The sequence below is a fragment of the Xyrauchen texanus genome, chromosome 1, assembly GCF_025860055.1.
Source record: "Xyrauchen texanus isolate HMW12.3.18 chromosome 1, RBS_HiC_50CHRs, whole genome shotgun sequence".
NCBI classification, from domain to species: domain Eukaryota; kingdom Metazoa; phylum Chordata; class Actinopteri; order Cypriniformes; family Catostomidae; genus Xyrauchen; species Xyrauchen texanus.
The window spans coordinates 17,307,287-17,319,400 of NC_068276.1; the positions used below are offsets into that span (position 1 = coordinate 17,307,287).

Sequence of the window (12,114 nt, forward strand, 5' to 3'; positions counted from 1 at the left end):
AAAATATAAATATAAGTAACTGTATTCCAATACAGTTACAAATTAAATGTCCTGTGTATTCCATGTTTATATTTGATGATGAAGCTTGATCATTAGTCAAAATGTGCAACAGCTGCTCAAAAGTGTATAATTGCACGTGTAATTCTTGCCTTAATTCCCATCCATACATAGCAGGTTACCAAGACCCGAGTGCCAGTTTGCATTGAACATTATATTTGGCACTTGCCACATGCACACAAGATGATGGGGCAACATGGGAAAGACATGAATGTGTAAGGTAATGTCAACAATATCAGCAGTCATGTTTGTGAACAAGCCAGTAAGTGGTAGTGAGGACTCAGGAGGAGAAAAAGACAGAATTTAAAAAGCATCAAGGTTTCTTCTGTCATCAACTTCAAACATATGGCAAGGATTTGTTTCATGTTTCTTGATAAAGCATCACAGATGTTTTATGCTTATGTTGTTTATTTTCAGTTACAACTTTTACAAAACATTTTAACAAGTGCTTTTATTAAGTTTTTGATTGTGATATGTTACTTTTTATATGAAGAACCCAAATGACAATATACACTTAAAACAATGTACAAAAATTGCAATGGAAAATAAAGAAAATGTATTAGATTAAACTATTATAATTGACTAATTAGAATAATTGTAGTGTTGAAGAATATGTAAGTGACACAACATGGAACAAAGGCAATTGCACAATTGTAATATTATCATTAAACACTTAATATAACAGCTGAAACCCAATAACAGAATAAAATTAAAAACATTTAGTGATTCTGAATATTCAAACTATTTCATCTTTCTTATACTGTATAACTCACAGTATGTCAGTGTTTGTACACATTACACTTGAACACTTTAATTTTGTCTGCAAGACATTAAATATTTGTTCTCTTATCTACAGATGCAAATCAGGCTTAAAGGGATAGTTCACCCAAAAATGAGAATTTTCTCATAATTTACTCTCACTCATGCCATCCCAGATGTTAATGACTTTCTTTCATCTGCTGAACACAAAGATTTTTTAAAGCATATCTCAGAGTGTTGACCAGAACTTTTAAAGTCCAAAAACCACACTAAGTCAGCATAAAAGAAATCCATTCAAATCCAGTGGTTAAATCCATGTCTTCTGAAGTGCTATGATAGGTATAGGTGAGAAACAGATCAATATTTAAGTCCTTTTTTTACTATAAATCTCCACTATCACTTTCGTTTTTTTGGCAATTTGCATTTTGTCCTGCACCTACTTGTTGGGGCTGGTCAAAGGTGGAAATTTATAGTAAAAAAGGACTTAAATATTGATCTGTTTCTCACCCACACCTATCATATCACTTCTGAAGACATGGATTTAAACACTTTTATGCTGCCTTTGATTTTTGGAGCTTCAATCAGGGATGGCATGAGGGTGAGTAAATGATGAGTGAATTCTCATTTTTGGGTGAACTATCCCTTTAATATTTTATTCTTTCTCTACTTCCTCTTGGGGACTTTTTTCTTTGCTTTTTTGTGCAATGCCTCTTCAAAATTTCCAGTGGCTACCATTGTTTTCTGTCACCATCTTGTCAAGTTTGTCAACCAACTCTGGGATCTGATTGCTATTTACATCACTTGTGTCAATGACATGGTACCTATCCTGACAAATACGAACCACTTTTTTTAGCTTTTCACAATTGGAAAGGAATGTGTGAATGGGTTGCCTGAGCCTTTTAAGCTCTTTGCCATTTGTGAAGACAACCATCATGTGTTTTGTGGTCCCTGAACCTAGTCGTTTTTTAATGGTATGAAAAAGACCTTGCTGATGACCACTAAACTTGGAAATTTTTGTTACCCAGAGAATCACATTGGGGCCAGGGTGGGATAACTCAATGCATCTATTTAATTCCTTCTCCCAGCTTGATTGGGTGAGGGAAAAGAGATTTGGAGTGTCTACTACAGTGACATTTTTAACTGTCTTTTTCGTGGACTCTTTGGTCACAGTTTTTGAACCATGCTTGCAAAGAAAGTAATTCACACCAAGAATGAGGTTGCCTACTGTACTTTTCCCAGACCTTGATGGCCCTAGCAGAAGGATCCTCAGATGTTGCGGAATGATGCTGGTAAGTCTCAACTCTTTACCTGTTTCTTCTAAATAAATTTAATATATACATTATTGACAGTATTTTCTTTTATCTATTTCTTCCAAAAATGTGACTGATAAAGCAAAATCTGAAAATGTTGAGTGAAAATATTTCTTAACTTACCTTTCCTGTACATTAGCATGTATGGTAGTCTTGAGCTGCCAAAGAAAGAAAATATTAAAGGAATAGTTCACCCAAAAATAACAATTATCTCATCATTTACTCACCCTCACGCCATCCCAGATGTGTATGACTTTCTTCAGCAGAACACAAATGAAGATTTTTAGAAGAATATTTCAGCTCTGTAGGTCCATTCAATACAAATTAATGGTGACCAGATCTTTGAGAACCAAAAAGAACATAAAGGCATAAAAATAATCCAATTCCAAAAACTTAGACTCCAGTAGTTAAATCTATGTCTTCTGAAGTGGTCCAATTGATTTTAGGTGAGAACAGGCTAAAATATTACTCCTTTTTCACAAAATCAGCAGTCTTGGCAATCATGATTTCAAGCTTGATTTCACTTCCTACAGCACATCTACTGCTCTACGCATGCGTCAAGCACTAGGAAGTGTAATCGAGCTTAAAATCATGATTGTGCCTAGAGACTGCAATGGCAAGATGTACAGTGAAATAGGAGTTACATTTTGGTCTGTTTTAACCCCAAATGTATTACATTGCATCTGTATACATGGATTAAACCACTGGAGGTTTATGGATTACATTTTTTCTGCCTTTATGAACTTCTTGGATCTTCAAAGTTCTGGTCACCATTCACTTGCATTGTATGGACCTACAGAGCTGAGATATTCTTCTAAAAATCTTTGTTTGTGTTTTGTAAAAGAAAGAAATTGATAAATATTTGGGATTGCATGAGGGTGAGTAAATAGTGAGAGAATTTACATTTTTAGGTGAAATATCCCTTTAAGGTTTTTATAGGAGTAATATTTTCTGACACTATACCGAGTCATGAGAGATAAAACAGCACTCACTCTTGCAGTGATGATTTTGACATCTGTAAAAAAATTGACATCCAATTCATATAAATTTTAATTATATGCTGATTTCCATTTAAATCAAGATGCAACTAGAATTTAAATGTATCATCTGGACACAATGAAAAAATGTTAACCTAAAAATATTCTTAATGTGGTAAGATCTAAATGAACTGGTTTGATTCAAGTCAAAAACATGTCATAATCAAAAGATGTACCTCTGTTACAGTGCTGTCATCAAAACAATACCATTTCTGATTTTGATAAGGTCTGATGAGAGCATCGTAGTGTCCACCACTGTATCCACCCCTATGGTTAATAACGGCATAAAGATTGTATTTATAATCCTGCAGAAAATAAAGTACAAAAATACAATAAAATTAGAGGCGATTTTATATTATTGATTTTAAATAGGGCTTTTATCCACTGAAAATAAAGGTAACCTAAAAATGTGCTTCATTTGGTAGCATCCAAATTAACTGGTTTTATTTAAGTCAAAAATATGATTTAACGTCACTTAATCAACCTGAATACATAAGGGTACACCAACAAAACTGATTTTAGTGTTAGATCAGGTAGAAAAAGTTTTTTTTTTTACAGTTTTTAGCGGTACCTTAATGTGTAGACTGGGAGGAACATCCAGTGAACATTCATTTTTCATGTATCTCATCTGCATGTAATCAAAGTCAAAGCGCTTCAGATGCAGAGTGAGAACAGTTGGATACTCATCTATTTCACTCCACTAGGATAAAACCAAATGGAAACAAAATAGCTGTGTTATTTAAAATAGCACATGTATCATATATACAATTGAGGTCAAAGGTTTGCCTACATTTTAACCAAATACATTTAAACTCAGTTTTTTACAATTCCTGACATTTAATCGTAGAAACCTTTCCCTGTCTTAGTCCAGTTAGAATCACTTCTTAATTTTAAGAATGTGAAATGTCTAAGAATAATAGTCACATTTCCAGTGGCTTAGAAGTTTACAAGTCTACACGTTGTTAGTATTTCTCACAAGAAGTTGCTGGAATTTTGTTCCATTCCTCCAGACAGAACTGGTGTAACTGAGTCAGGTTTGTAGGCCTCCTTGCTCACACACGCTTTTTCAGTTCTGCCCCAAACAATTTATCAGACTGAGGTCAGGGCTTTGTGATGGCCACTCCAATACCTTGACTTTGCTGTCTTTAAGCCATTTTTCCACATCTTTGGAGGTATTTTGAAGACCCATTTGCGACTGAGCTTTAACTTCCTGGATGATGTCTTGAGATGTTGCTTCAATATATTCACATAATCCTTCCTCATGATGCCATCTATTTTTATGAAGTGCACCAGTCCCTCCAGCAGCATAATGATGGTCATTATGGCCAAACAGTTACATTTTTGTTTTATTAGACCAGAGGACATTTCTCCAAAAATAAATATCTTTGTCCCCATGTGCACTTGCAAACTGTAGTCTGGCTTTTTTATGGCGGTTTTGGAGCAGTGGCTTCTTCCTTACTGAGCAGAGTTTCAGGTTATGACGATATATGACTCGTTTTACTGTGGATATAGATACTTGTCTACCTGTTTCCTCCAACATCTTCACAAGGTCCTTTGCTGTTGTTCTGGGATTGATTTACACTTTTTGCACCAAACTACATTCATCTCTAGGAGACACAATGTGTCTCCATCCTGAATGGTATGATGGCTGCGTGGTCCCATGGTGTTTATATTTGCGTACTATTGTTTTTACAGATGAACATTACCTTCAGGCATTTGGAAATTGCTCCCAAGAATGAACCAGATTGTGGAAGTCCACAATTTTTTGGAGGACTTGGCTGATTTCTTTTGATTTTCCCATGAAGTTAAGCACAGAGGCACTGAGTTTAAAGGTATGCCTTAAAATACATCCACAAGTACACCTCCAATCAGGCTTGACACGTTTTCTGGAATTTTCCAAGCTGCTTAAAGGTACAGTTAACTTAGTGTATGTAAACTTCTGACACACTGGAATTGAGATATAGTCAATTAAAAATTAAATAATCTGTCTGTAAACAATTGTTGGAAAAATGACTTGTGTCGGGCGCAAAATAGACGTCAAAACGACTTGCCAAAACTATAGTTTGCTAATATTAAATCTGCATGTGGAGTGGTTAAAAATGTGTTTTAATGACTTCAACCACAGAGTTTGTAAACTTCTGACTTCAACTGTAAGTATGTCATTATAATTCAGATGATACATCTGTTTAGTAATCATAGACTGTCTGTGGGGGTGGTGGATGTGATATTGATCAATTACTCACAGTGTGTGTTTCTGTTTTTTGGTCACATTCATCACAATACATCCAGTCATCCTCCTCTAGTTTAGAATGTTTGAAGAAGATCTCCAAACCTTTTTCCTATAGGGTCAGAAAAACAGACCATGCAGTTTTAGGGGTGGCTAGCAACAAAATACATGTATTAGCATACTTAGCAAAACATATATTTAGTTTTGTATATGGTCTGTTTGACACAATTAGCTATTCCTACCACATTATACTTCTCATTGTTTCCAACATCGATGGACAGAAGTACTGAGATGAAGGGGTTGGTTTCCTTGTTTTCATTGCCACATATACAACATTTAGTTATGTTGCTCATTTTCCCTTCAAAGACCTGGAACAAATACAATGTGCAGTGTTTAAAATGCTGGTAATTAGGCTATGGGCTTATAGCCTATAACAGGCCTACTTATTACATTTTTGTATGTTTGTAACAGATCAATCATGATATCAGAGACTCTGTATAATGTAAATTGTAGAAAATGACTAAATGTTATGTGACAAATAGCCTACCTTTGAGGCAGGTGTCCCCACTGTCTTTAACAGTTTCCGATAATACTCCACTGCATCTTGTTGCTCATAAACTTGATTAGCAAAAAACATTCAGTTATCATTGAGTTCCCTCCTTGGATAGTTCATCATACTTTAAAATCAAATTTGTTGAAATAAGTATAAAAATAATAATAAATAAAATAAAGGACCCACCATTTCTTATACCGAGACATCGGGTTATTCCTTCACTCGTGGCAACATTTTCAGAGAGCTGTCTAAACAGCTTCTGAAGTTGTAGCAAAAGATTGTCCTCACCACAGTCTTCTGCTGGGTCTGGCTCATAACTAAAGTGATCAGTCAAAATGTCATTAAAGTTGTCCATTAAAGAAGGAGAGCTAAATAAAGGAAGGCAAGTACAGCAGCAGGAGCCATAATAATAATAATAGGCTGATAATATTAATAATAATGTTGTTGTTGTTGATGATGATGATGATGATTACCTCTCCACTTCATGTCTGAATTCTTGGGTCATGAAAAGACATTGCAATACTGCGTTCAAGTAGCAGGTGGCACCTTGGTTTTTCAGGCCATTAAATTGGACTTCGGTCCTGAAAGCGTAAATAACTTACGTCACACGTAGAAAGACAGTTCGTTATATAAATACATATACTAAACAAAACCGCGGGGCACGTTAAACATTTAATATGCTGTTCGTGTTTTTCTGACGGTAATCTCTCTGAAAGGAACAAAAAGTTTCACCAAAGTTAGAAATAGAATAACTGATAAGGCCTGAATATCGGCCACATCACGCAATAAGCACAAACATGTCAAAATAGGCCTACTTAAAACGTTTTATGAGTGGTGGTGATGTTTTATTTAGTCAACCCACCTGTCGGAAAAACCAGATTCAAGTGAACGATGCAGCACAGGACTCCTCATGATACTCTACTAAGCTATAAATTTGTCCTACATAGCATTTCCAACTTTCCCCTGGCAAGTTATAGCTTTTACTTTCGATTTAGTGTATTTTGTTGATGTCACGAGGGAAACTGTCAAGTGTAGCCTACAGGAAATTACACAGATCTTTAAGAAATTGACCATTTTGTTTGTATTATTTCACATTTTGTACATTGACAATTTGATAACAAAAAGCCTATAAGTTATGGGACAACTATATTATGCAACAACAATTCTTCATATCAAATAATTAAGATTGGCTTTCTTTCTTTCTTTCAGCCAGGACTACGACTGAAGCCACACTGTTGGTGTAACCTAATGTTTTCTGGTTGATAGTCATATATATATTGTATTCTGCATTTTAGTTCATAAAAGGCTGCAAGAAAACGAGAGAGACTTTTCGTGACAAAGTTATCAGTTTATTCCCCAGTGTCCCCATTTCCATGTCAATGCCAGACATTTTTATTTGTATAGCGCTTTTCACAGTTCACATAACACAAGAGTCAATGCAGCTTTACAGAAGGTCATGCCTCAATGTCTCCAGCGAAGAGCTTTCAATAAAATCATGAATGTATTTATTACAATAGTATTGTAAATAATAATAATATTATAGAAACATATCTGGTTAAAATGTTTTTGTCGACGAGATGCTGGAAGTGGACTTGGTTCCGACAGACAGCATCAGCATGATGTTTGTGATCCTCCGGGAAGGCGCAAGACCAGGAAGAGAGTGGAGCGGTCTTTAATTTGTTGGGATGAAAACGTGTCACTGTCATCTAGCTGTTTATCAGTGTAGAGCAGTCTCAGAGACGATGGATCATCCCCTAGTGTTAAACCAATCAAAGGTTAAAACAATAGCCTTTTTCTAAAAAATAAAAACAAAAACTAATTACAACCAGAGCACGCAATATATTTAAGTGCGTGTGTTTGAGACGCTCAAAGTTCACCCTCACCTGCTTGACCCGGCAATCTATCTGCAACTTTCCTTTTGAATTCCAAAACAGTCATTTTGTTGAACTCTTCCTCAGAATTGGCAACATCAATAGTTTTTTTCTCTCCTTTTATTCCAACCACCATGATCTGGTAAATCTTTCCCATTTTAAGAGAACGGTTTGAACAATTTGTTTGGCTATAGGCTACTGCAAAAGCCCCGCGATATTATAAAGTTAGGTTTCAGTTTCTTTTATTTAGTTTGCGAAGTGCAACGCCCTCCTTCGAAGATTAGCCTTAATATTTTACTTTGGAGCGGTTAAAAAAAAAAAAAAAAAGAGTTTTAATAACTTCAACCTAAGTGTGTGTGTAAACTTCTGACTTTCACTGTATAGTGACGTGGGCAGAAGGATAAAAATATTTTTCTTTTAATGAGATGTAATTATAAATACTTAACTAATGTCTTTGCTTTTTGAGTATTACACCACTTTCTTGTATATATGTATATACTGTACATATTTTTTTTTCCTTTATCACATATAATAGCCCACAAAAAGTAGGCCTACCATACACTTGTTTATTTACATAATAGTTTTTTTATTTTCAGACATGGTCTGTGATTACCCCATGTTGCAATCGAGAAGACACGTGACATACTTAAAAGAAAGCGAAACACAGCTATCATCCGGCTCATTTTAAAACCGACTGGAGATAGAGAAACAGCAATGACGGAACAGCAGGAAGACAAGCTCTACGATCCGCGAGACACCACACTGAAGTTTGTCTCGCGCCAAGATGATATAAGTATGCTTTCTGTTAATTAAGCAGCATCGCGTCTATAAAATAAAACATTTGATATCATAATTGAATAATGTATAGAATAAAACCTAAAAAAATAAATAATAAGAAATATTTAAAGTACGTTCTGTAAAGGTTGATTTTATGTTGTTCCACTTAAAACTCAAATCAACGTTCTGGGAAGTGTAGTCTATGTTTATAAAATAAAACCTAAAGAAAGAAAAACCGATTAGATAATGTTACATGATGGTTATAAAAATTAGAACCTAAAGAGAATGTACATTTTTTATTATAATCAGATTATGCAGAATTATTTTGTTGAATTTTCAAGAAGGCATGACCATTTTTCATGATCAATCAAGTGATGTACTTTCAGCCCTGGATGATGACCCAAATATTCTTCGAGCTGAGATGTCATGTGGCCATGCTGTCTCTCCAGAGTCACTGACCGGGTGGTGTCGTAGCCTCCTTGATCAGGTAAAATAATCACAGCAGGTTAACATGCACATACAATAATGTGAATCAGAGCCATTACAGCAGCAAATGTGTCTTTTCTCCTTCATTCTCAGGGGCAGCACAAGTTCATGTGCCCCGCACTTAAGGATGGAACAACACAGAAGTGCAATGCCGAATGGCCCTATGTGGAGGTGCGGAGGTTGGCTGTATTGACACAAGAGGAGCAAAGCCATTTTGAAGAGACAATGGCTGCCCTGGCTGCGGCTGAGTACTGTGAACACAAAACAGTGTGTGCCTTGCTTCATTGCATAAGAGATATATATATATATATATATATATATATATATATATATATATATATATATATATATATATATATATAAAACTTATTTTAAAATGTTATGAATTAATGGTAACTTTGCTATCTGTTTACCTCCAGTGTCCTGGCTGTCAGACGTTTATCGAGAGATCTGACCTTACCAACCTCTGTGTCATTTGTACAATCTGCACGGCTGAGAGTGGCCAGACACTTCAGTTCTGCTGGCAGTGTATGAGCAAGTGGAAAGGTCCAGGCCCTCGTTCTGACCACTGTGACAACGCCGGCTGCACCAATCCTGACGTCGAAAAGTTGTCGAAATGTCATAATGTAACACTTCCTGCTGTTAACAATGTGAGCTGTCCCTCCTTGCGTGCTTGCCCCACTTGTGGAAATCTTGTGGAGCATGACACAACGGGTTGCAAGAATATCACATGTAATCGTTGCAGGGTTGAATTCTGCTTTGTCTGCCTGAAACTCACTCAAGTATGCTTACAAACAAGCAGGCACTTTATTGCCTGTTCAGGTGGTGTTGCACCACGGCAGACTTCTATTCCATCCTGGAATAGAAACTAAATCCTTTAACAAAGAGAAAATTATATTTTTTAAAGAATATGTGATTAGGCTATATGCAAATTAACAATATTCCTTCTTTATCATATAAGCTTTGATACTTCATAACAGGAATCAAGGTTAAGGCTTAGTGTCTATAACTCTGTACCCTTGCTGTCCACTATCTCATAATGATGTCTTATCCTCTAAATAAAATGGTCATTGAACAATTCTTATCAACTAAAGTATATATTTGATAACGACTGCGGCAGAAAGAGTATGTGAAGATGTGATCAAATTGTGAAATGTCACATGGTTTCTAAGAAACGTCCTTTGCTGTTCAAAGGTGTGGCATAACTCCTGAGCTAAATGAGCTTTGGAAACAGGTAGACATTTCTTAGACAAATGCATGACAGGTAAACATTTGCTGTTGTCACATGATACATGATACATTTGAAATGTAATTTCCCTTGAATTCCCAATAGTTTATGCAATCTTGAACTGGTTTGTCAGAACAGATCAGACATGGTGCTAGTAAAACTTAATAACAGATGTTATAAAAGTTAGACAAAGCAAAATATAAATGTGATTGGTTTGGTTCCCGTTGGTGCTGCTGAGAAAGGTTAGCGGAGAAATATAAATATTATTCTTTGTTTAAAACTAAAGTACATGGTGCATCTTGATACTCGAACACAAAAAGTATAGAACCCCAAATGTCATTGAAATAGTTGTTTCTCAAAACAACAAAGGTGTGTCATTCATTCTTTCTTTGGAATGTCTTTGGAATTCTTGTCATCAAACTTTTAACCTGGATCTAATATGACAGGATAATTACCCAGTTATTCTAATCAAATAACAAATGTTGGAATTATAATGAAAACATGCAACAGAAACAAAAAATGTAAACAAAAAGTTGTTTCTGCTAACGCAAATGGATTTGTCAGCACACAGATATTAGATATGGTGCAAACAAAACTAATTAAAACTGGCACATATCTAAAATATTAAGGAAGTCGGCTTAATCTACTTTAGCTAGTTTTGGTTTCTGTTTGGCTGCTACGGGAATGATTCTGTGTCTCAATGTGACATTACTGTGCTCCTTCCCATCATAACCACGACTGCTTAAAAGAGAAGCAGCAACTGGAGATCACACCCATATCTACTGACACAACATAACACAATTATGAATTACAACTTATGTGGTACAGAAACATGACATTCACTGCTGTCTAACAGAGGGAAACATTGAAAATAGTGTGCTCGGGCATATCATGCAGATCTATCCCACTCTTGTTTGATATTTCGATATGTCTAACTTTTGCCTGATTGAGACTAAATACTGATAGGCCTATACAAAGGTGAGCACAATGTCCCCTGGGGCAGTTGACACGAAACACTTGACATGTCCTGTGGTGTCTGATACTTAATTTTTAAATATTTTAAACCACATTTGGCTAATTCACAATCACCAAGTATGGAGATTTTTTATAAAATATGTATTTAGAGACTAAGTGAAATTATTGTACTTTTAAAAATTAATTTGTCACACAGCAGGGCCATTTACAATGATCTAGTAAAGTTAAAAACAAAATAAAATAAGTTAGAAAAAAAAAAAGAACGGTTAATAAAGTTCTTTTTAAAATTACAGTATTCTGTGCTAATGGTTGAGTGAAATACCAGTAGCAGTGTCTCGCAAGAGAAACAAGCAACCTAGTCTGGAACAACAAGACGAAAATAAGCTTTTACCCCAAATACTGTCACTTATTGAAAAACTTGAGATTTAATCACTTTGAACAAAACTGACAATGATAAGTATTTTGTCTAAATAAATGTGATAATTTCAGGAATTCTCATTAGCTACATACATTTGTAACATATTTTAAATGATTAAATATTAGATCAAATTACATCAATAACAAACTTTAGACTTTGAACGCAATGCTCTCATGGATCAGCAATATTTAGCAGTGAATAGGGATAGACAGGTGTTTTGGGAAGTGCTGTGGTAGTTTATGTGGCTACTGTATTTAGTGTTTTGTTTAGCTCCAGCTCATATTGTAGGAGCCCTTTATGTGTTAACAAATTGTATTGTTTAACTTGTGAGGATTGCGCCCTCTGCAGGACAGGTGATGCCTTGAAATCCAAGAGTTGCAACCTAATGCTGCAAGTCTTCAACATTCATCTGTTTG

The 12,114-nt window shown here is 35.4% G+C and overlaps 2 protein-coding genes across 3 annotated transcripts; one reads left to right on the top strand and one right to left on the bottom strand.

The window, feature by feature from the left end:
• Positions 1-563: 563 nt before the first annotated feature.
• On the bottom strand, positions 564-6,927 carry si:ch211-212k18.13 (ubiquitin carboxyl-terminal hydrolase 47). Of its 2 annotated transcripts, none has more exons than XM_052126773.1 (11): positions 6,806-6,927; positions 6,417-6,524; positions 6,130-6,260; positions 5,938-6,008; positions 5,633-5,758; positions 5,407-5,502; positions 3,735-3,863; positions 3,340-3,468; positions 3,119-3,141; positions 2,250-2,284; positions 564-2,133 (listed from the first exon to the last, which is right to left on the bottom strand). In XM_052126773.1, the coding sequence occupies exons 1-11, from the start codon at positions 6,853-6,855 to the stop codon at positions 1,529-1,531; spliced, it is 1,503 nt and encodes a 500-aa protein (XP_051982733.1). In that variant the 5' UTR covers positions 6,856-6,927; the 3' UTR covers positions 564-1,528. The 2 variants fall into 2 exon arrangements, 1 of the variants encoding a protein (XP_051982733.1); XR_007970595.1 differs by having other exon boundaries at positions 2,037-2,133; positions 3,090-3,141.
• A 1,512-nt stretch (positions 6,928-8,439) lies between these two features.
• Positions 8,440-10,136, top strand: LOC127643933 (uncharacterized). The gene is made up of 4 exons (XM_052126921.1): positions 8,440-8,607; positions 8,978-9,078; positions 9,171-9,344; positions 9,497-10,136. Exons 1-4 carry the CDS (start codon positions 8,529-8,531, stop codon positions 9,947-9,949), a joined length of 807 nt encoding a protein of 268 aa, XP_051982881.1. The 5' UTR covers positions 8,440-8,528; the 3' UTR covers positions 9,950-10,136.
• The last annotated feature ends 1,978 nt before the right edge of the window (positions 10,137-12,114 follow it).